Source organism: Leopardus geoffroyi, chromosome B3 (genome assembly GCF_018350155.1).
Source record: "Leopardus geoffroyi isolate Oge1 chromosome B3, O.geoffroyi_Oge1_pat1.0, whole genome shotgun sequence".
NCBI lineage: Eukaryota > Metazoa > Chordata > Mammalia > Carnivora > Felidae > Leopardus > Leopardus geoffroyi.
Genome location: NC_059337.1, coordinates 36,253,002 through 36,276,235, shown reverse-complemented (window position 1 = coordinate 36,276,235; position 23,234 = coordinate 36,253,002). Strand labels below are relative to the sequence as shown.

At 51.5% G+C, this 23,234-nt stretch overlaps 1 protein-coding gene and 2 long non-coding RNA genes across 13 annotated transcripts in view; 1 reads left to right on the top strand and 2 right to left on the bottom strand.

Annotated features, from left to right (window-relative positions):
• The window catches only part of PAQR5 (progestin and adipoQ receptor family member 5), a 67,797-nt gene extending 53,224 nt beyond the window's left edge, over positions 1-14,573 (top strand). For 7 of the 8 annotated variants that reach the window (XM_045449271.1, XM_045449269.1, XM_045449273.1 and 4 more), the window contains 7 exons: positions 1,111-1,237; positions 6,047-6,188; positions 6,882-6,929; positions 7,695-7,810; positions 8,453-8,549; positions 10,877-11,018; positions 14,320-14,573. In XM_045449271.1, coding sequence (XP_045305227.1) covers positions 1,111-1,237; positions 6,047-6,188; positions 6,882-6,929; positions 7,695-7,810; positions 8,453-8,549; positions 10,877-11,018; positions 14,320-14,561 — 914 coding nt within the window. In that variant the 3' untranslated portion in view covers positions 14,562-14,573. The remainder of the gene's footprint in view (positions 1-1,110; positions 1,238-6,046; positions 6,189-6,881; positions 6,930-7,694; positions 7,811-8,452; positions 8,550-10,876; positions 11,019-14,319) is intronic. The other variant, XM_045449276.1, reaches the window with a different exon arrangement.
• LOC123582802 lies at positions 2,916-3,481 on the bottom strand. Its single transcript, XR_006704573.1, has 2 exons — positions 3,393-3,481; positions 2,916-3,326 (listed from the first exon to the last, which is right to left on the bottom strand). It is a non-coding gene; the product is annotated as an uncharacterized LOC123582802 (long non-coding RNA).
• Positions 8,981-23,234, bottom strand: part of LOC123582801 — a 65,339-nt gene continuing 51,085 nt past the window's right edge. For 2 of the 4 annotated variants that reach the window (XR_006704572.1, XR_006704570.1), the window contains one exon: positions 17,381-17,522. This is a non-coding gene — a long non-coding RNA (uncharacterized LOC123582801). Of the gene's footprint in view, positions 17,523-23,000; positions 23,159-23,234 lie in introns of all 4 variants that reach the window. The other 2 variants (XR_006704571.1, XR_006704569.1) reach the window with 2 other exon arrangements.

The following is a 23,234-nucleotide window of genomic DNA, read 5'->3' as shown; positions in this document are numbered from 1 at the left end:
CATCCTGGTCCAGATGGAGCCCCCGGGTGTATCAGGCCGAGGAAGAGTTTGTGCCCCGGGAGTCAGTTCCCAGCTGAAATCCCATCTCGGCTCTTTTCCCCCGAGTGGGAACACCCCTTGGCTTTATCAGACTCCCATCTGTTAAATGGGGTCAGAGGCAGAGGTGAACCTGTGTGGCCCAGGCCTGCTTCAGCCTTGAGCCGGGATTTCACCGTTCTCTAGATCTTTGGAATAACAGGTGAGCTTAGCGCTGACCCCTGAGGCCCTGGGCTGACAGGTCCGTGACTGTCTTCTCCCCTCCCAGAGGAGACCTGGTAAGGGTGGCTGGAGAGGGCTTCTGGGCCAGGCCCATGGACACACCTGGCCCCTTTGAAAAGGACAGCGATCTCCCCTGTTCTTTCAAGTAAAGGCTGCAGCAGACAGGTCTCTCAAGGGCCCTTGGTAACCCCTCTGTCACAGACTCCCAGACCTAAGGCAACAGAACACCAAGCCTAGCCTCTCACACCTGCCCGTGAGCTGGCCAGTCCCCCAGCGCACTGGCGCGATATGCCTCGCCTCGGCAAGGGCCCTCCCTCCCTGCCACATCCACCCTCCCACGGGGGCACCCCGCGTCATCGGCAGGGGAGATGTGCACACTCAGAGCAAATCTGAGCACGTGGAGGGGTCCTCGTGGGCCACGGCATGCGGTTAACAGTGGGGGCTTTCACTGAGCTGCCTCAGGCTGAAGCTTGGCTTTGCCGCTTTCTAGCTGGGTGCCCCCCAGGTGGGTTGCTAGACCTCTCTGTGCCTCCGTCTCATCATCTGTACATGAGGATGAGTGCAGGATTTATGTCACAGGGTGATGGTAAACGTTCTGCGAGTCAACGTGTGGAAAGCCCTGGGGGGGCCAGGCTGGGCTCATCGTAAGTTCTCAGGGTAGGATTGGGGTAGGCAGGGAGGAGAGGGAGGACGTTCGGGGAGGGGCAGTGGCGCAGGCAAGCTATGGCGGCAGGACGCTCATGGTCCCTGGGGAGAATGAGGGCTCAGCCAGATGCTGGGGTTGGTCTTCCCGAGGAGTGCAGACCGTGCTGCGTCCTGGCTTCCCGCCCAAAGCTGGTTTTTCTTCCCCAGGCTCAGCCATCGCTTACTCTGCCTATTCGATCCCCAACGTGATGGTGAACACCACCTTCCATGACTACTACGTGCCCCTGGCCGTGCTGAACACCATCATCAGCACCGGCCTCTCCTGCTACTCCAGGTACCCGGCCTCTGCACCTCAGAGGGTGGGGGAGGCTCAGTGGAAGGGCTCTCGGGTCCACACAGACGTCCCGCGGCTGGCAGGACCCGCTTCATGGGCACGAAGCCTGGGTGTTCAAGGGGACTCCACACTTGGCTTCATGCTGGCCCTATTGCGGGGCAGGCTGCGTAGCCTCCTTGGGCCTCAGTTTGCTCATCTGTAAAACGGGGCCAACCCAACTACTCTCCTTGTGAGATGGAGGTAAGGGTTACAGGCAATGTGGTGGGAACAGCTGGCCCAGAGGCGGTGCCCCATCAGTGGGCCGTCTGCGAACAGTGACTGAGCGGGCCCGTCTCTAGACATATGTGCCAGCTGTCAAGCTGTCAGATGGCACCCAAGTGTCCCCGGCGTCCCTGGAGAAACCCTATGGCTGTGAGCCACACCCAGATCACTGGCTCTGATTCTCTCTAGTTTCTCCCTTTCACTCAAGAAAGCTCACTGGAGTGTGAATGCAGGAGACACTGTTTTGGGGCTAAAAGCTCTGGTTTATGCAGCCCTTTGTGAAAAGGAACCGCCTCAATTTCCTCTTGCTTAAATTATTTGGGACACCTCTCAGATGGCGGTGTTGGGGTGTTAGCCCTGTCTGGATGCCGCCAGGGTGCTGGGTGGGGGGGCGGTGGGGGCTCTCGTGGGAGGCTGGCAGGTTGTACCCCATCTTCCGTCCCCCGGTCTCGATTCCGGGGCACCGGTTGGGGTCTCCCCATTGGACCAGCTCAGAGAATTGTAGCCATCCGCTCGCCCCTCCCCAGGAGGAGAGGGACGGGGGCAGAGGGAGGGGCGCTTCTCTGCGATGATTGTGGCTACACCTTTCCTTGGGTGACACTTGGGTTTCGTGGGACAGAAGGTAGGCCCGTTTCCCCAAGCTTGACAGGCTGGTTTTCTGTAAAAATGGAAGGATAGATTCTTAAAGAGCATGCAGACCCACTTGCCCCAACCTGCCTTCTACTTGCCTGTCCTGAGACGGGTGGGAAGTGTGGAGGTGCTTTGAGTCAGAGGGAGTCTCATTTCTAGGCTCCGTCTCAACATTAGGGCTGCTCATCCCATGACAGAAGCCTGGGGGTGGGAGTGGGGGATAAAGTCTCTTCCCTCCTGTAAAGCTGTGAGGAGATCGGGTCTGCCCGTGGGGGTAAGAAACCGAATCCGATGTCACGGGCTTATCCTCGCCTCCTCCCCACTTCCTCGAGGACTCCGTTGCCAGGGACGCAGAAGCCTCTTTCTGGAGTGCAGCCTCTGTGCCAGACTGGCGCTGTGAGGGTTGCATGGGTGACAGAGACGAGTGGGTGGGTCCCTGCCTCGGGTGAGACAAGGCTTAACACTCACAGAAAAGCAACAAGGATGCCAGCCACCGCCCACGAGACGTGAAGCATGACCTTGAGGCACGGGGCTGGGGATGCGCACACACACACACACCTAGCTCTGGTCCTTGGATGAGTCACAGCCCTGTCTGGTTAGCTCCTGCTGGGCTGTGTAGTTAGGATTGGAGGGAGGTGAGCACTGTGGGCTGAGGGTGCAAGGAAGTTTCCATGAGTGTCAAACAAATTGTCCCAGAGTTCATGATCCAGGACTGCTTTCCTAGGAACTCCCAGTGCAAATTCTCGAAACATTTGCTCCCCCACCCCCCCCCTTTTTTTTTTTTTTAAAGCTTTCTGACTCGCCTGTAAGCCACCAGGGTAGGTTGTTTCCTTCTAACCAGGGGTCCACCCGGGTTGTTTATAATAAATGGGTCTTCTGGATGTGGTATACCTGTTACCTTTGGACAAACTCATTTGGCAGGGCAGGCTGGCTAGGAATCTCTTGATGCTTGTGCTTGGAGGCTTCTCCCTTGTCAATGAAATGGATTATCTCTGTTTACTTCTGGGGCACATCTGTCGCTATTTCATCTATCCGTCTATCCATTCATCCATCCATCCACCTTCCTATCCACCATTCCCCCTACCCAACCACCACCTACCCATCCATCTGCCCACCCATTCACCCATCCACCTACCCAACCATCCATCCATCCATCCACCCATCCACTCACTCAACCATCCATCCGCTACCCATCTACCTCCTACTTGTCCGTCCATCCATGCATCTATCCATCCACTCACCCATCCATCCACTACCCATCTACCCCCTACTTGTCCATCCGTCCATGCATCTATCCATCCATTCACCCATCCATCCACTACCCATCTACCTCCTACTTGTCCGTCCATCCATGCATCTATCCATCCACTCACCCATCCATCCACTACCCATCTACCCCCTACTTGTCCATCCGTCCATGCATCTATCCATCCATTCACCCATCCATCCACTACCCATCTACCTCCTACTTGTCCATCCGTCCATGTATCTATCTATCCATCCATCCATTCACCCATTCATCCAGCCAGCCAGCCGGCCAACCAACCAACCACCCAACATTCCTTAAATGCTTGCCCTACTCCAGGCATCATGTTAAGATCTGGGAATACCAGGAGGAGAAAGGCACAGTCCTTACGCTCAGAGAGCACCCAGTGCAGTGGTTGAAGCAGACTGCAGACCCCCGCAAAGGCCAGGCGGTCTCATCATTTCCTCTAACGGCCAGAGGAAATGGAATTTAGAGTACAGCATTACAGAAGGCAACATAAACAATGAGAATATAAGATGACACCTGCTTGGATACACAAAGTTCTGCAAAATGGTACTAGGACTGAGTATTAGCTGGAGACGGGGGATGGGCCTCTTGGACAGAGTGAACGGCCTGGATAGGGTGAGGGGGCCAGAGAGGATAGTACTGGGAGGCAGCAAGGAGTCGCCGGAAGTTGCCTGCACGGCTGGAAGGAGGAGAGTGGCTGGAGAGGGTCTCAGCAGCTGCCAGGATCTGAGGTGCCTCACGTGTCCTTCTGAGGACTGGCCCTGTGCTCGTGAAGGACAGTGATCTTTGTAGGAGGGCAGTTCCATGGACTCCGCTTTGGAGCTGAGGGGCTTCCTGGTGTGGTAGCAGCTGCTGCCGTGGGGATGGGAGGAAGGTGGTGCTGGAAGAGAAACAGAGAAGGGGGCCCACAGACAGGGTGGGATGCCCCATCTGAGGGCCCTTTGGGCTCCCTTCTCACCTGGTCCTCTTTCCTTTCATGTTTTCATTTCCTTCTTGGTCTTCGGTGTCTGAGAAGCAAGAAAGAGGACTTGTGCCCAGGGCGGGGGGGGGGGGGGAGGGTGAGGGGTGACTCAGCCCCTATTAACTTCAGGAGAAGCAGGTGGAGAGGAGGGCCAGAGCCCCCCGGAGGCCCCGATTTCACAGACTTGCCGTGTGGCCTCTGGCTCCAGTGTCCATACAAGCAAGGGCATCTGAGAGGATGTTTCTGGGTCCTGTCTGGTTTGGATGTTCTATAATGCCGGAGCTTCGGAGTCTTTTCCAAGATTTCTCTCCGTGCCTTCCCCCTCCCCCAAGCCCACCCGACCTTGGCCTCCTGCGCCATCAGTCCACGGCGTGGCCAGGAGTGGCAGAGAACCACCGTCGTCTTCCCTGGGCAGGAAGTAGACCGTGAACCTCGCGAGTAGTTTTTAGTTATTTCCGTGCTTACCGGAGTATCACGGTCTAAGTGGCATTCATTCCATTACAGTGCATGTCTTTAAGGTAAATCTCCACGTAGAGAATCGGGGGCTCCCCTGACTGGGTTTCTGGTCCCTATGATCATGGCCTCTTGTTCAAATGAATATTCCAGAAAACTGCTTTCTTCCTCGGTAGCACTTGAGAAAGGAGATGGGAGAATGCGTGATCTCTATGTGGCTCTTGGAGCAAAGTGGGGTGACGGAGAGCTCGCTTGCTCATCCTGCTGACCATCCAGAAGCCCAGAAAGGTGTCCTCACTCCCTTAAGGCACGTTGGTCCCACAGAGTTTGCTGTATGTTACAAGTCCCTGTAGGTACTTTTTATCCACGCATCCAAGGCACCCAGCAGTTGGCTTTTTGGACAGATACTTGCTCAGTGAAATGCCCTATGGGCAGTGCTGTGAGGGAGAGGGGTGACTTTTCATCCCGGACGGAAAGTGAGCTGCACCGGGAGAGCCATCCTGTGGCTTTGCTACTGTGGCAGCCAAGAGCGGCACAGAGAAGGCCCAGGAGAGGGTTTGGAGGTCAGAGCTGGAGGCAGGAGGCTCAGCAGTGAGTGGTTCTCAGACGCCTCTGGAGGTCGGAGGGCTCAGCCAGATGACAGTGCTACCGGGGCCAGGGGCCGGCATGCGGAAACGTCCACATTCCTGTGATGTCACTCCCACAACAGAACAGCTGTAACCACAACGCACACACACACACGCACACGACCTCTGCGATAGAACGTTTCCAAAAGCCCACCCGTTTCAAGCACCCGTTCCAGAACTTGCTTGCGAATCCTGCTGGCTTTGTTGCAACAAGATTTATCAGGTTTTAGAACAGACTGGTATCGTATCGACCCTCTCCTGATAAAGGCTTCTGCCAAAAAAATCCAGTGTTGCCTGCCAACCTGGTTCTAGGCAGCCGAGGCCTGACTCCCTGTGAACTGGCCTCTCAACTCTGTGGTGTAGGGACTGTCTGACCAGGTGGGGCTTTGGAGACCAGGTGGGGCATCCGGTGCTCTCGGAGGATTCTCTGGCTCCCACCCCTCCTTCTGGGAATCTCTGGATGGAGCGACACCCTGTGGCTAAATGTGGAACTGCACCTTAGTAGTGGGAGGCCCCTGTCTGTGGCTGCTGGCCCTTCTGCCTTTTATTCTCTGTTGCTGTCTCTCTTCTGCTCTGCCTTTTCTCCCTTTTTTTTCTCCCTGTAGACTCGGCTTTGCAGCTGGAGAGGCTGGTTCGTTTGCCCCCGGGAAAGCACTTTGTCAGGCCGGGCGAAATGTTGTCTCAAGTCACGGGAAGTCCATGGTTTGGGGGATGGCCCTCGCCGGCCACAGCCAGCTTTCCTCCTGTGTAAGTGGTCACAGAAAGAGCGTGCTTTATGGTGAGCCATAAAGAGCGTTTAATGGCGAGCCTCTCCTAACTCAGGAAGGATAGGCCGTGCCGTGCACGGGGCAGGAGGGGGCGGGCGTGTGGTCGGGTTTGCCAGGAGACCGCGAATGCTATTGAGATGGACTCTGGCTGTGGGGGCAGTGGGCGTGTGTCCCAGCTGCTCCCTGGGGCAGAGGGTACAGGCGAGGATGAAGGCTGGGTTGTGGTCTGAGGCCTGCTCAGCCTGCCGGAGGGGCGGCGGTGTGAAACGTGGAAGCCAGACGGCCCAGGGTTTCAGTGCTAGCTTTGCCTCTTTGCAGCTCCTCTGACTTTAGGCAAATCACCCAGAACCTGCCTGTGCCCATTTTCCTTATGGCGTAGCTATAAGATGGGGATGGGGAGAGAATGAATCCCACGACACACTTTTTAGTAAAAGCTTCCATTTCGTGAGTGTTCCTCTGTGATGTGAATAAGCTCCCTCGTAAGTATCATCTCATCAGATGCTTGCAACAAGCCCGTGAGGGGGTAGGGTTGTCGGCCCTGTGTCACACTCGAGGATTCAGAGGGGCGCAGAGGTTACCTCACCTGCCGGGTCACATGATCATGAAGCGCAGAGGCAGGATTCGAACCCAGGGTGTCCAGGTCAGAAACTGCATGTGAAATCCCCTCTCCCAGGGTTGGCGGTTTACTCCCAAGGCTGGGGTTCCTGTTTGCGGGGGGGACGTAAGTTGCTGTCCCTTGTTTCTTTCCCTCCTTTTCCTGGAGCTTGTCTTCCTTCTCTACCCAGCGCCCGCCATGCCCTTGTCTGATGTAGGACAGGGTCAGGAAAGGGGACACGTGCTGCCGTGGGCTTGAGAGCAGTCGGAGCCTATCGCTGGAGGCTGTGGGGCTTCTCTGCCTCTTATTCTGGAGCAGGGATCCTCATGCTTGGCATCCCTGAGGGCTAGACACGATACAGCGGCCAGGGGGACAGCAGGTGACAGGTGATGGCACCAGCCTGTGGCGACAGGAAGAACCTGGCTGGGTGGGGAGATGCGCGCGGGCTGAGCAGAGAGGCAGATTGTGTTTGGTGGAGGAAAGGGCAGGCTTGTGGGCTGGGACTGGGGAGTCTGGGGACCATGGGTGGGGAGCAGACTCCATTCTCGCCAGAGAGCGTGAAGAGGGGCAGGGCCGTCAGGAAGGGCTGAGAGGGGCCAAATGCCTCCACTGCCTTACTGGCTGCACCGGGACGGCCACTCCACCAGCCCTGGCGCCCTGACTCTGCACCCCACCTTTGTGGGGACCTCCAGCCTCACCCTGCAGCCCTGGGGGCACAGAGGGAGGGCCCCGCCCCCCCAATGATACCCAGTGGTACCAAGCGGGGTCCTGCCCTGCCACCCTGCCTCGACAGCCCCCTGGCCCGGGGCGTGAGCCCTCCCTCGCCTGAGCCCCAGTTCAGGGCTCTGGTTTTGTGTGGACATTCTCCTCGCTCCTCTCACGTCCTCCCAGCGTCCAGCCTGCTATCTGTGTGTGCTGCCAGAGTCCCCACACCCTGGGCTGCTGGCCCCGAGCCAGCAGAGGCCCCATCGCGTTCTGTCCAGGAGGACCTACCTGTCTTTGCCACGGTCAGCACCACTCATTTTAACGTTGGCTTCCTCTTGGGACCGGAGGCGGGTCAGGGTGTTGCTGAACGAGGGGGAAAGGCCACGTTTACTCAGTTTCCCCAGGCCAGCGTCCCTGCGTGTGGTACCAAGTATTCCGGAAGTCTCTCAAAGTCATTAAAGACTTCACCGAACCAAGGGCTTTGGCACAGCACGCACCCGGGGCAGCTGACATCGGCTCCTTCACAGCCGTGCTCGCCCCTGGAGCCCGGGCTGGGGGCCCCCCACATCCCCCACGTCTGCCCACCCTGGTTGCTGCTGGACTTCTAAAAGGCCCTTTGGCAGTTCGACAACTTGCCTCCCAGAGGGCCTTCCCAGCCCAATACCTCCTCCCGGCTTCTTTGGACACCGTTGCCTCTCACGATGTGGCCCCAGGAGATGGTTTCCCCGGAGACCCTTTCTCCTCGAAGGCAGAGTCACTCCCGTCGGGCTGGGAGAAGTGGAAGAGGCCCGTCGGGGGGGAGCCACTGGCCTCCGGAGGTTGTACAAAAAGACTTCTCTTCTGCGGACGACCTGCCCTCAGTAATTTGTCATGTGCGTGCACGTGTGTCATTCACGGAAACCGTTTTCGGTCCAACGTCTTCCCCCTTTCCTTCCCCGCTTTAGGTTTCTTGAAATCCAGAAGCCCGGGCTCTGCAAGATGCTTCGCGTCCTTGCCTTTGCTTATCCCTACACCTGGGACTCCCTTCCCATCTTCTACAGGGTAAGGGCCTGGCTCCGTCTTTTCTCTGCCTGTTGGCAACACCAGGGAATCTACTGCTTCCTGAGCTCCTGGGGCTCAGAGCGCCATGCTGGTCACTGCGAGGGACGGACGTGGGAGGCACGACCCAGGGGCTCCCTTAGTAGTTAGGACACAGCAGGAGAATGAAGGCCCTGGCAAACCACAGGGGATGCATCAATGGCCAGCACTGACTGGGGGCTCAGACGCAGTCGTGGAGGGCTGGGAAGGGGAGGCAGCCTGGGGTTTAGTGCGGTGACCAGGAAAGCAGGCTCTGGAGGCAAATCTCTAATACGTACTCGCTGTAAGACTTTGGGCCAGTTATGTACCATCTCTGTGCCTTGATGTCCCCCTCTGTAAAATGGGCATGGTAATAACACCTGCTTTCATCAGACTGCGGGGAAGATTACATGAGATCGCTGGCTCGTGGCAAGTGGCCAATAAATGCATTTATTCTGTATTATTATCAACTAACATACTAGCAGCGAAGGAAAAAGGATAAATGAAGGTCGTAAGATAGATGGGAATTGGAGAACATGAAGCAAGGGGGTGTAGGAGGGACACAAGAAAGGGGAGAGGCACTCACAAATCGGATGGACCTGAGTTCAAATCCCAGCGCGCACTGGCTCTGTGACCTTAGGGAATGCACCTGATCTCTCTGAGCCTCAGTTTCTTCATCTGTTAATGAGGCTGACATCCTCTCCCGCACAGAGGGGTAGAGGGGCTTAATCAAATCAGCAGATCGGAGGGCTCAGCAATGCCCGGCAGAGGGCCTGCACCTAGTGAGTGGAGTTTCCCTCCCAGGGGCAGCTTGAAGTTTGATGCGCAAGTCAGGGTACCGAAGGGGAGGGCCAGAGCCGGCGCCACCTGTGTGAGCCTGGGATTGGGGGGAGACCCAGAGGCGTGGGTGCGGCCCATTCCCCTGACTCCTTCCTCAACGACACAGAACACCCATAGGAAACCAGAGCAGAGAGCAAGCCGTTCCCACATGCCACCAAATCGCATAGCACAGGTCTGCGTTATTAGGAGCACCAGCTGAGTCAGACAGGGGGCGGAGAAGGGGCCAGGAGGTCTGATCGTGAGCGGGGAAGTTGACGAGAGCATCGGTTCTGGAATCAGCCTGCCTGGATCCACATCCTGACTTCACTGCTGATTAGTGGTTTGCAAGTCACCCTCTGGCCCAGCTTCCTCATCGGCAAAGTGGGATGTTTTGGTAGTTGTTGAGGCTGTGATGAAATTGTGCAAATAAAAGGCTGGCTTAGTGCCCTAGGTAAGTGATGGCTGCTGTCATTATAACGGTAATACAAAAACTATACTTAGCTCTCAAACAGGATAATGGCTGTAATTAACACGTTTTGATGACTCAGAAAGGCCTTCCAGGGATTTCTAGGCTTTAAAGCCTTAATTAGGAGCTTGAAATCAGGGGATGCGCTGGTGAGAAGTGAGTTCAAGGGTGACTAGACCACTTTTTACTATACTTACATTTTACCCCCAGACAAAAGAGTAGCAAATAGATCTAGTAGGATTTTTCTTTTCCTTTTCCTTGATTTCTTTCCTTTTCTTTCGTAATTAAACAACCCAAAAGGCTTTATGGACATTTAGAGGATTAAAATACAGCTGCCCTGCGGGGAGAAAAAGTAAAATAAAATACAGTTGCCTTGGGTCTCTCAAAAGATCACAGTCAGAATTATGGGGGAGCCTGGGTGGCTCAGTTGGTTAAGCATCTGACTTCGGCTCAGGTCATAATCTCATGGTTTGTGAGTTCGAGCCCCGGTTCGGGCTCTGTGCTGACAGCTCAGAGCCTGGGAGCCTGCTTCGGATTCTGGGTCTCTTTCTCTCTCTGCCCCTCCCCTATTTGCGCTCTGTCTCTCTCTCACACAAAAATGAATAAACATTAAAAAAAATATTAAGAGGCACCTAGGTGCCACAGTCGGTTAAGTGTCCGTCCGACTCTTGATTTCGGCCCAGGTCATAATCTCGCAGTTTGTGACTTTGAGCCCCGCATTGGGCTCTGTGCTAACAGTGCGGAGCCTGCTTGGGATTCTCTTTCTCCCTTTCTCTCTGCCCCTCCCCTGCACTCTCTCTCTCTCTCTCTCTAAATAAACCTAAAAAAAAATTTTTTTAATATTAAAAAAAGAAAAGGAATAGGAATTCTGCTCCCACGGTCCCTGAGAGTTCCCCTTCCGAGCCACAGACCAAGGAGGTGAGGGCCTTGGCCCGTGGTGCCCGCACGCGTGTGCAGAGATGGCTTCGGGTGATGAGAAGGAAGGGGGCCTCCTCTCGAGACCTGATGTTCCTCTGAATCCCTGCAGCTGTTCCTGCTTTCGGGGGATGGTGCGCAGAATGAAGCCGCCTTGTACCACCAGAAGCACACGGCCATGACCCTCCTGGCCTCTTTCTTCTACTCCGCACACCTGCCAGAGCGCCTGGCGCCTGGACGCTTCGACTACATCGGTGAGTGCGCGGCGGCCCCGTTGTCTCCCTGCCACCAGGACGCCAGTGCATGCGGTCTCAAAGGGGAAGCAGGGGCATGGAGAGACGCAGTTCCCCAGGGGCTTCTCTCGGAGCAGGCCAAGGGAAGTGAAACTGTAAGGCAATGGAGGCCAGGATGTACGTAGCCAGCAAATGGCCAGGTAGGATGGGAGGATGGAGAACAGGTGCATCTAGGATTCTAAGGCATTCCTATGGGCTATGGGGCCTAGGGAGTCCCGTTATTACCCCGAAGATGAAATCCCAGGATTAAATGGACATCGAGGGCAGCCCTGGAGAGGATCAAGACAGACCGAGTGCAGATGGCCCCGAGGCTGACAGATGGCAGGGGCTGTGCCAAGGAGGGGAGCGTGTCTTCGTCTCGTTCAGGCGGCTGCAGTGGGGCCAGGAGTCTTGGTTCTCAGGTGTGGCCCCTGGAGCATCAGCATTTAGCATTATCTGGGAATTCTCAGATTCTCAGGCCCCCGGACATCCCGAACCAGAAGCTCGGGGTGTCTCACTCAGAGGCTGGGTGACTCTCCAGGGGAACCTGAGCTCACCGCCGTTAGAGAAGTGATGTGCTGGAGAGGAGCTGTCAGAGCCAGAGGACTTCTACCTGCTGGGAGAGCGCCTTCCCTCTCTGTCTAGGGAAGCAGGTCGGGCACTGGCTGGAGGAGGGACCCTTGGGCCACTTCTGGTGAGGCTGAGGAGTCCTTGAGATGAGAGCTCCCTAGATACGCTGTCATGGGGGTTCAAGGGTCAGCCCTTATCCTTAAATGGTGGGCAGGGACCCTGGTTCTCCCCAAGCCCATTTCTCCAGTGATATTTTTCATCTCCTCCCACCTAAGACATGTGGCCAGATTTGCTTTATTGGCTCTGAAAAGAGCTTCATCTCCTTTGCTTCGATTCTGTCCTATCAGAAGGGACACCAAGGACCAAAATGCTTGGAGGGTAAATTTCAAACAAAAAGGTGAGGGGTTGGGGGAGACGAGAGGGCCATGGAGTTGGAACTTGTCTACAGGAGCCCTGTCCACCTCTCGAGCCCCACCTAGACAAAGTATCGGTGGTTGTAAATGAAGTCCGGGGACTGCAGGAAAAAATAGCCCTGGCCTTGTTTTACCCACTCCCAGGTGTCTTAATAACATTTCATTTATTCACTTTTAATCCCACTCTCTTGGGCCTAGGGGAACAGAACCCAGAGACACCCCTCCATTGGCCAGACATTTGCCAGACAACTGTTAATGACAGGTCATTAACAACGGGTTTGGAAAATGATCCGTCCCACAATAATGGGGTCTGCCAGATGTGGGATTGCCTCTCCGACGTGGGGCAGAGTGCTAACTGGTTAGCGCTGGCCCTGCCTGTAGGAAGTTCCTCCATATTCCTGTCCAGCCAGATTGCAGGAATCTCTCTCTCTCTCTCTCTCTCTCTCTCTCTCTTTTAATGAAAGAGAATCCTTAACTCTTGTGTTGTGTCTGTTTGCTAGGACTGCCATAACAAAGAATCACAGACTGAGTGGCTTAAACAACAGAAACGCATTTTCTCATAATTTTGGAGGCTGAGACCAAGGTGGGGGCTGGGTCCGTCTCTCTCCTGGCTCTCTCCCTGGCTTGCAGACGGCCGTCTTCTCTGTCTCTCCTCACGTGGTCTTTCCTCTGTGTACATTCATGCCCAGGTCCTAACTTCCTCCTCTTAGAAGTGTACCAGTCACAGGGCACCTGGGTGGCTCGGTCAGTTGAGTGTCAGGTCATGATCTTGTGGTTCGTGAGTTCAAGCCCCACATCAGGCTCACTGCTGTCAACAGCACGGAGCCTGCTTGGGATTTTCTCTCTCTCCCTCTCTCTCTCTCTCTCTGCCCCTCCCTCTGCCTCTCTCCCTCTCTCTCTCAAAATAAATATATAAACTTAAAATAATAAAAGATCCTGTCTCCAGATACGGTCACATTCTGAGGTACTGGGCATTGGGACTTCAACATTTGGAACTGGGGGAAGGGAGACACAACTCAGCCCATGACACATGCTGTCTTTGTTCTCTTTTCATCTTCTGATTTCTGAGGGTTGTCCCCAAACAGTCCTCGGCCCTGGGCAATGGACTCTTTTTCTCATCACTACCAACTCAGCATGTTCCCGCCCACTACCACCCCCCTCTGCTGGGTCCTCCCCTCTGTGGACACATAGCTGGTGAGCCAAGGTCCTGAAGGTCATCAGGGAGGAAGAGCCCCTGGTCATGTCTGGGATTAACCAGCAGTAAGGAGAGGGCTACCTTGTAACTGGCCAATAGAAAGTCTGGTTGGCTTCTCCGTTGGCCTCAGAATTGGAGCTGATGAGTGCTGGTTCTGAAGAGGTGAACTTTGGGAGAACATGATGCCAGACTTCATGCGAAAACAGGACTGGTGGACAAGTTGAAAAAATGTACTCGGGCCTTTTAATTTTTCTCACACTGCATTAAAAAAAAATGTTGGGGCGCCTGGGTGGCTCAGTTGGTTGAGCATCAGAATCTTGGTTTCGGCTCAGGTCACGATTTCATGGTTGGCGATTTCAGGCCCCTTGTAGGGCTCTGTGCTGTCAGTGCGGAACCTGCTTGGGATTCTCTGTCTTCCTCTCTCTCTGCCCTTCCCCTGCTTATGCTGTCTGTCTCAAAAATAAATGAACAAACATTTAAAAAACAAATAAATGTTTGGAGGCATATTTTACGTATCACATGGTTCCCTGATTTCAAGGATACAATTCAGTGATATTTTTAGTTAACCCCCCAAATTGAATCCCCATCATCGCAAATGAGTTTTAGAACATGATCATCACCCCGGTAAGATCCCTCCTGCCCATGTCTTATTAATCCTGATTCCTACCCCCTGCCTGAAGAAACCACTAACCTACTTTGCATCTGTGGATTTGCCTTTCCTGGACATTTGATATAAATGGATTCTGACAATATGTGGTCCCTTGTGTCTAGCTTCTTTACCCAGCATAATGTTTTTAGCCTATACACCATGGAACAGTATCAGCAGTCTATTCCTTTAAAAAAAAAAAAAAGTTTAGTTATTTATTTTGAGAGAGAGAGAGAGAGAGAGAGATACAGGAGGGGCAGAGAGAGAGGGAGAGAGAGAGAATCCCCAGCAGGCTCTGCTCTGTCAGCGCAGAACCCAATGCGGGGCTCGAACTCACAAACTGTGAGATCGTGACCTGAGCCGAAATCAAGAGTTGGAAGCTTAACCAACTGCGCCACCCAGGGGCCCCTGTTCGTTTTTTGTTGCTGATCCTGGCAGCCTTTTCTGTGTTCGCCGTAGGTCACAGTCACCAGCTGTTCCACGTGTGTGTGATCCTGGCCACACACCTGCAGATGGAAGCCATTGTTCTGGATAAGACTCTGAGGAGGGAATGGCTCCTGGCCAACTCGAGGCCCCTGTCTTTCCCTCAGATAGCTGGAGCTGTACTTCTGTGCCTCATCTTCAGCCTCAGCAACATAATTTATTTCTCAGCTGCTCTGTATCGGATTCCTGAGCCAGAATTACATAAAAAAGAAACATGATTCAGACCATAAGCTTTTCATGCCAGATGTCAACATTAAGCTACAACCTCCTAAGCACCATAAGTGCCTAGTGGTACCTGTTCACCAAGGTCTAAAATATTCACGGTGGTTGATGTCTTGGCATTTTTGAGTGCGTTCATGTCAATAAGGTATTTAACTGGGGAAATGTCTCTCAATGTGCACTTATTCTATAACTGTGATTTTAAAAGGGGAAGATGGGTTCAAGTAAGTCCTTGTTCAGGCGAATCCTTAATAGTTCATTAAGTCTTAAATTTATTTAAAATAAGGCAGTTAGAAGCCTTCCTATTAAGTGGCCGGATGAAGCTTTACTACTCTTGTAGTGTTACCCTTTGAAAACGGACCCTGCTTCATTTGTTGAGTCCCACATGGCACAGCTCCTGCCAAGACCTCCACGGTGGGAGGAGAATGAGCCAGAAAGATCAGCGGGGGGTGGGGGGGGGTGGAGGGGGCGGAGTAAGAGGAAGCTGGGTCTGTGGGAACCCTGGGGACTGGGGAGACACTTCAGGATGAAGAGACCTGGTTTGGGGAGGGGGCTTCTTCCTTTCCCCACCTAGTGAAGGGAATGAATGAATGAATAGAAGAGTCCTCTTTCCCACAAGTCTGTTGTGCCTTAAAGTGCCAATTCCCATGTCACGTGGATTTGGATTTTCTCTAAAGGCCACATGGCTGGGTGTCTGTGTTCTGTTTTGTTCTGTTTTCTCGTTGCCAATTCGATGCTGCAAAGTATTATGCAGTGCAGATCAAATGTGTGAGGCATGGGAGCCGGCTGAGTTAATTCCAGTTGGCTGTGCTCATCTGTCACTGTGTAAACCAATGGCATGGCTCTATTTGGGGATGCTATCCATTTAATATTGCTTCAGCATTTCAAAGGTGCTGCAAAGTTTAGTGTTCCTGGGCAGAGGATGTCAAAGACCTTGTAAAGGGTTGGTCAACTACAGTGATCCTCAAGCTTTGCTGCGAATCAGACACATTTGGTGAGTTGGCGACCAGTGCGGATTCCCAGGCCAAATCAGGGGATTCTGTGTTAGTAGTTTAAGATGTAGGTCTTTTGGAGGAGATTTGCCCTGAATCTGAGGAAGTCCCCAGGTGATCCTAATGCAGAAGGGCCACAGGCCAAATGGGAAAAATGCTGGCGTCATGAGTTCCAGAAGGCACCGGGCCTCTCAGCTTTGTTGCAGTTGACCTAATTTTCAGCAACTCGCCACCTAAGGATGTATCCCCTGCTGTCTACTCTGCACAAGAGTAGCACACTGAGCATTTTCTCATCTGTTGCCTTAGGAGTTAAAGTTTAGTATTTCGTGCTGTTTTCAGAGAGTTCAGAAATGCTGATGCAAAACTGTAGCAGACGCCCATCAACCCCTGATCTGCACTTGCTACTGACTTGAGGGGCTGTCCATCACAAAGCAGGATCCTCTTTGCTGACTCAGGAACACCCTCAAAACTTAGAATACTGCCTCTGTGGTTAACTGGCCCAGAAACTTGAATGGCCTCACGAATAGCTCATCGTCCAACCCTCTGAGGACAAGTAAAAATTTATATTGGCTGAGAGTGGTCAAGAAATATGATTTCATTAGTTTTACTGTTTATTTACTTCCTCTGGGGAAAGGTAGACTGATAAAATTATATGGGCTGGTAAATTTTTGGTACATTAATTGCCCGCTGCATGACAAAATTTGGTTTGGGGCGATAATCTGACACTCCTAGTGGAATTTTACTCCAGCAGGGTCTGTGGGCACCCGTTTCGCCTTGCTGTAACTTCAATTTTATGCTGCAAAAAGGCACAGAGTTTAAATACCCTATTCTAGCAGGTGCCAAAGACATGAAGCTCTTTAACATCTCTTTTGTTTAAGGAGAGGAAAATGTTTGTTTAGTTCAGACATAGTTGAAAGTTATAGGCGATTAATTTGAAGGACCTTCAGATTATTTAATTTTGGGTGATGTGACTCTTTCGCCATCCTTAATGATGGGAAAGAAAATGTTACATCAACAAAAGAAGACCAGCGTTTCATAATGTTTTTATACGTTTGGCAAACTCAGTCCCACCGTATACTTTTGGACAGCGTTACAAATTAAAATTGGATGGCAGTTTGCAATGTGCTGATTTGGAAGCTTCTAGATACAGACAGTGGGTTCAAAAATATTAATTACCATTAGGTATTAAGTGTAATGTGGGTTTGCCTCAGCCAAAGTCAAAAAGGAAAGGCAAAAAGGTTGGCAGAGGGTGAGCTGGAGAGCTCACTGGGAAGGTGTCTTTTCATGTAGCGGCCCTCAGGTTTTTATTGTCTCAATACACCTTGGAAATGTGCCATACTCCCATTGGTAGCAATGCTCGCCACCGCACGATCTCAAAGAGGATTTTGCGGGGGGTGACAAACTCGTAATGGGATGACCCTCTTCTTCCTCCCCCTGCATGAGAAACACCGCCCCCCAAATTTCCCAGATGCCACGGTGGTGATAAAACTTGAATGTATTCGAATGAGGCCGTTTAGCTAACCGCATTGTCCTTCGCTCATCATAGCTCTGCTTTCCATTGCTCGGTTTCTAGAGAGCAACGAATCTGTCACCGATTGGAATGAGAAGTGGGAGGTTTTAGGAAACCATTTGAGTACAAAGTGACCTGTTTGACCTGCTGCCGTCTTAAAAGTGTTTGTTGTGGAACTCAGCTCACGTGAGAAGTTCTAAGGAAGGCAAGGGGCAGTGGATCAGTGTGATCAGATGTGTTGGAGAGACCCTTCATTTGGCTCTGCTGTGTCCCAAATTTGTTTGGCCATGGTACTATATGAAACACCTATTCACACTGTATAACAACTCTTTATCACGTATTAGTTGAATGCCGGCCTCTGATTTTCTGGTCAACAATCCATTGTGGAGGAAAAGGCAAAGACCCATTTCTGAACACAGCTGTTCCTCCAACTTACACTGATGTCTGGTTTTCTTAAACTGTATGGGAGGAAAAAAATAAACTTTATTATAACAAAGGCCTGTTTCCCACTTGATTTGGTTATGTTTCACCTACCACACTGTAAACATGTTCGTTCATCATAAGAAATTGATTCCTGGGGCGCCTGGGGAGTGCAGTTGGCTGAGCGTCTGATTCTGGATCTCGGCTCAGGTCATGATCTCATGATTTGTGAGTTCAAGCCCTGCATCGGGCTCTGCGCTGATGGTGTGGAGCTGCTTGGGATTCTCTCTCTCTCTCTCTCTCTCTCTCTGTCTCTCTGCCCCTCCCCTGCTTGTGCACTCGCTGTCTCTCTCTCTCAAAATAAATGAACAAACTTAAAAAATTTAATAGATTCCTGTACATGTGTACATTGCTAAATCATTCAATGAATGTTTATTTTGTGCCTGGTGTATATGGAATGAACACGCCTGCGTGGAGTGAGTCTTGTGACTGTCAGTAGGGAAAGATAGGTAAATTCAGATAACGGTAAGTGCTATAAAGAAGAGAAGCCTGGTGAAGATATAGAGATGGGTGGGATAGGGCAGGTGAGACTGGATGGCCATTCTGAGAAGCTGACGTTTGACGAGAGCCTTGGTGGGCAGGAGGGGGCCAGCCCTGCCAGTGTGTGGTGGGGTAGGTGTTTCAGGTCAGATGGTGTATGGGCAAAGGCCCCCAGACCAGTAGGCACTTGGTCCTATCGGAAGGATGGAAATCAAGCCACTTATTCCTGAAATGTGTAACTCTAGACAATGTATGGATCACTTGGCTTTCAAAGAATTCTGGGATTTCTCCTGCATGTTCTTCCCAGGAGATTGTCCAAGGGGCTTTCCTCTGGGCTCTTGGTACTTGTATGAATGCTTCAACTCTGTAATAAATATATTTCAGGCAAATAGAGAGTCGTTACCCCCATTCTCTTCACTCTGGGCAACAAATTTCTAAAATTGGCTTAATTCATGCCTCCTGTAGAGCATGGAACAACGTACCTCAAAGATAATTTAATCCAGCGTTTCAAAAATGTGTTTGATGATGGGGGCACCTGGGTGGATCAGTTGGCTAAGCCTCCGACTCTTGATTTTGCCTGTCATGATCTCATGGTTCTTGAGTTTCAGCCCTGAGTTGGGCTCTACCCTGACAGGGTGGAGCTTGCTTGGGATTCTCTCTCTCTCTCTCTCTCTCTCTCTCTGCTCCTCCCCATTTGCACTTGCTTGCTCACTCTCTCAAAATAAATAAATAAATAAATAAATAAATAAATTTTTAAATGTTTGATGATGCAAAATGCACATTGTCAGGCCAAAATGGACAGATGCAACATACCTTGGGAGGGAAAAGTAGTCTTAGAGTTCTACATTTTTATCAAAAGCCCCAAGTAATTAAAAAAATTTTTTAATGTTTATTTATTGAGACAGTGTGAGTGGGGGAGGGGCAGAGAGAGAGAGAGAGAGAGAGAGAGAGACTCCAAAGCAGGTTCCAGGCTCTGAGCTGTCAGCACAGAGCCTGACACGGGGCTCGAACTCATGAACTGGGAGATCATAACCTGAGCTGAAGTTGGAAGCTAACCAACTGAACCACCCAGGTGCCCCCCAATTGCTTTTTAATATAAAGCAGTTTAAGAAAACACTAGTCCAACCATTCTTTTTTTTTTTTTTTTCAGATTTGGAAAAACATTGAGTAGTATGAAGAATCCCCAGGCACTGGGGTATCTGGCTGGCTTAGTTGGTAGAGCATGTGACTATCCATCTCGGGATGGTAGTTTCAAGCCCCATGTTGGGTGTAGATATTACTTAAAAATAAAATCTTAAAAAACAATTCCCAGGTACTTTTCATCCTTCCCCCTTTTGATATGTATATAACTCTCATCTCTAACAGAGAGAAACTTGGCTCCCATTATCCACAATATATTATTTGCTCAATCTTAGAACGTACAGAATGTCATTTCAAAATTACTAACCCACGTCGGCAAAAAGGCTTGCTAATTAAAATCCAATATATGTTTCAAGTTCTTTTTGTCTGGAGCCTGAGGGCATATAGTCTCAATAGTCTAAATTACTTGGCTTAGTTATGGCCCCTTTATGTGTATGTTACTCATTTGAAATATGGTTCAGATCATTTGTTTCTTTTTGTATCAATTCTACAACAACCCCCGCCCCCCCAGCTTGCTGATTTTATTGTCTTTTGAGTATGTAAAACATTAACATCCATTCATTTTCAAATGGCCTGGGGAGAGTCACGTGGCCTGTGGATGTGAGATGATGCAGCCTAAGCTCTTGAGTGTGAACAGCAGGGAGGGTCAGGGAGACAGCTCCTCGCATTGAGTGTTGGGTGTATCACAGTCATCCTGTCCTCATTTTTACCACCTTCCCTCAAACACGCTAGACCTCAGCCGTTTCCGGTCACTGGCTGTTACAAGGTTCCCACAGCTGTTCGTGTGGGTGTTTGGGTTAATCATGTTGGTTTCCATCCGTGTAGGGTCAGCCTCTCTCCAGTGATTTGCATAGGACCCTCCAGTCCAGTTTGGCAGTGTCTTATAAAGTTATACTTACCGTCAGACCAGCAATCCCACCCAAGGGAAATGAAGATCCCTATCTGCATAAAGACCTTTATGCAAATAATTATACCAGTTTCATTCATAATTGCCTAAAGGTGAAAACGACCTGAACGTCCAAGGGGCTAGCGGATGGATGCGCTGTCCTGCATTCCTACAGGGAATTTACTACTTAGCAGTAAAAAGGAAACATGGTATCGATACGTGCAACTCAAAGCGTTGAATCTCCAGAGCATTTTGCCCAGCTAAAGAAGAGACATTCTGGAACAGATAAGACTCTAAGGGAGGAAGTCAGAAAAGCGCTCGCTGAGGGCTGGGGGTAGAGGAAGGTGATGGACTACAAAAATGCAGCACAAAGAAAGTTTTGCAGTGATGGTGGCGGTGGTTACAGGATGGTGTGTTTGTTAAATCCATGCACACGGTACAACCAAGAAGGGTGGATTTTGCTGGATACAGAATGTACCTCCATAACCCTGACTTTGGTAGAAGCCTCCGGGTTCTACTCCCTCCCCATCTCTTACCCTTCCCCCTGGTCTGGATCTCTAATTCTAGGGGAAAATGCAAATCTTTGACTGCCTATGGGGAGCCCGTTGGAGGGGAGGGGGGGGGAGAGGGGAGAGGAAGGCAGGGGAGAGAGAAGAACGTGTTAGGTGTGAGGTGACGGTTTTTATTCTATTTTCTATTTTAAAGCAAACAAGCTAGAGAGCTTTAGTACAGATAGAGGCGAGGGAGAAAGAAGAAAGTGGCCTGAAGAAAAGCTGGGGTTGGGCTTGATGGAACTGGGTCCTCCACTGGGATGGATTCATCCATTCCTCCCAGACAGTTACCAGGGGGCCTCCATGGCGCGGCACTAAGGGTGCAACAGTGCCACCTAGTGAGCCTGTGGGGATAAGCTAGTAGAGGAACAGTGAGCAAACCGGGACGGGCGCTCTGGAGCAAACCAACAGCTTGCTGGCAGGGTGGAGGGGACTGGGGGTACACAGTAGGGATCTAGCATCCGGGGGCAAGTCGTTGGCAGAAGGTCTGCTGAGAACTGAGAATAAGGAGGCATAATAAGGCAGGGAGGAGAGCTTGTCAGCGGAGGGAGTGTGTGCAGGGGGTCATGATATGGGATGGGCTTGGAGAGGAAGAGCCTCAGGGCCCTGTGAGGGTGTCTGGCCCTGGGGAGCTCCTGCAGTGTGACGAGCATTACACAGGGGAGTGACATGACTAGATCTGTGGTTTAGAGGTGAACGGGCTGCAGATTTGGAAGGCAGCAGCAGGAAAGCCTGTTAGGGTACTGTTGCAGTCATCCAGACAAATGATAGGAGTAGCCAAGGGGATAGAGAACAGCGTTTGAGAGGTGTGAAGGCTCTTTGGTAGGTAGAACTGTCAAGATGTGGTGAGTGGATGTTGGAACAGAAGGAGAGGCAAAAGTCCAAGATGGTACCTGGGACTCTGGCTTGTGTGGCTGGGTAGATGGTGTATCACCCATCCACTGAGGGGGAGCAGGCTCGGGGTAAGAGATTAGGGCGCCTTAGGTATGAGGTGCCTGTGGGACACCCAAGCGGAGAATGTCTGGAGCTCAGAAGAACAAATGTGATTGGTGTGTGAAGCCGCAGGAGTGGTTGGGAGTGCCTGAGGAGAGTCCTCAGCTAGTGGTAACCAGGTCAAAACCCTAAGCTACGACATTTAAGCACACACAAAAAAGGAACTCACAAATGAGTTCCGCGAAAGAGGGACGCTTAGAGAGCTCGGAGAGGAAAAGAAAGACATAGTAGGAGAGGAATGAGAAATATTTTCGGTGCTGTTGAGAGGCCAAGAGAAGGGCATGGAAGGGTCAATTAGATTTAGCATCAAGGAGGTGGTGGTCTCAGTGAGAAGAGTTCTAATGGAGAGACTGAGGCCAACGCCAGATTGCAGGGTAACTAAGAAGTAGTCAAATGGCCACGCCTAATTCCTAAATAATACAGGTCCCAACCTGTCCTCTAACAACAAACAAAGCAATAAAAACATTAGGAAAAACCATCTTTATGTCACATAATATGGGCCAAGGATGTTAAATTTTGTCCATTTAACTGGTGTCTGGTTGAGGAGCTGGGACTAGAGTCCCATGAGAGCACAGATGTAGATGCAGATTTGACAGTCATGAGGTTAGTGACAAATGTTGAAATGGGATAGAATTAGTTCATCTTAGAAAAGAGGGGATGGACATTGCTCCTCAAGAGTGAGGACCAAACTTTATTCATCTCTATAGGCTGGTAAAAATTCACCCGATGAATCTAAAAGATCAAGTTTGTTTTATTAAGCGATTCATGAATGGGGCAGTATCCCATCTAGCAAGCAGAGACATGCTCCCAGGAGCCGTACAAAATGTAAGGCTTCCATAGGAAGGAGGGTAGGGTAAGGAAGTTACTGGTAAAAGAAAAGTCAGGATTGTTTCAGGCCAGGTCACCATCCCTAAGCGGGGAGGGCAGGGGTCTTATTTGGAAGGTCATCTCATCTTCCTTTGGTAGGGGGCAGGGGGAGAGGGGAGATGGAGAGGGCCCCTGCGACAGATTACCTCATTGGTGCGGACCAGAAAGTTCCTGACTGACCGGTTCAGAGTACGTTTATGGGAGGGGTAGAAACTACACTTAGGTGATATTAAGATATTAAGATATTATGCCCTGGTTTGGTGACCTGGCATAGCATAAGGGACTCCATCTTGGGCCAGTGGTTTTCTTTTTAGCAATGCTCAGGATCAAACATTGTTAAGAATTTGACAAAAGAGAAAATAATTTGATAAGAGAATGTATATATAAGATAGAGCTGGAGGAACCAGGGAGGGAGAACCCAGGAAACGTGAAGGGGGGAGAGGACGCCAACATGACGTGGTGATATGGAGGCCAGACGCGGAGTCTGGCTGTGCAGGGCACCGCACAACAGGACACTCCTGGGCGGGAGCCCCGCTGACCTCTGAATGCACGCTGGACTGGCCCTTCCGTTGGACTTCTTGTACTGTAGTAAAACAAGCCCTCAGTTTCCTCATGGGAAAATGGAAGGGGATGGACTTCATTACATCGGAGCGCAGCCCAGAGACTCAGACAACTCGCGCCTCACTCCCGCGGTCGCCTAGGAGACGAGCGCCACTTCCGGCAGAGCAGTCACTTCCTCTGAGGCCCCGCCCCTTCCCCGCAGGCGGGCGCTG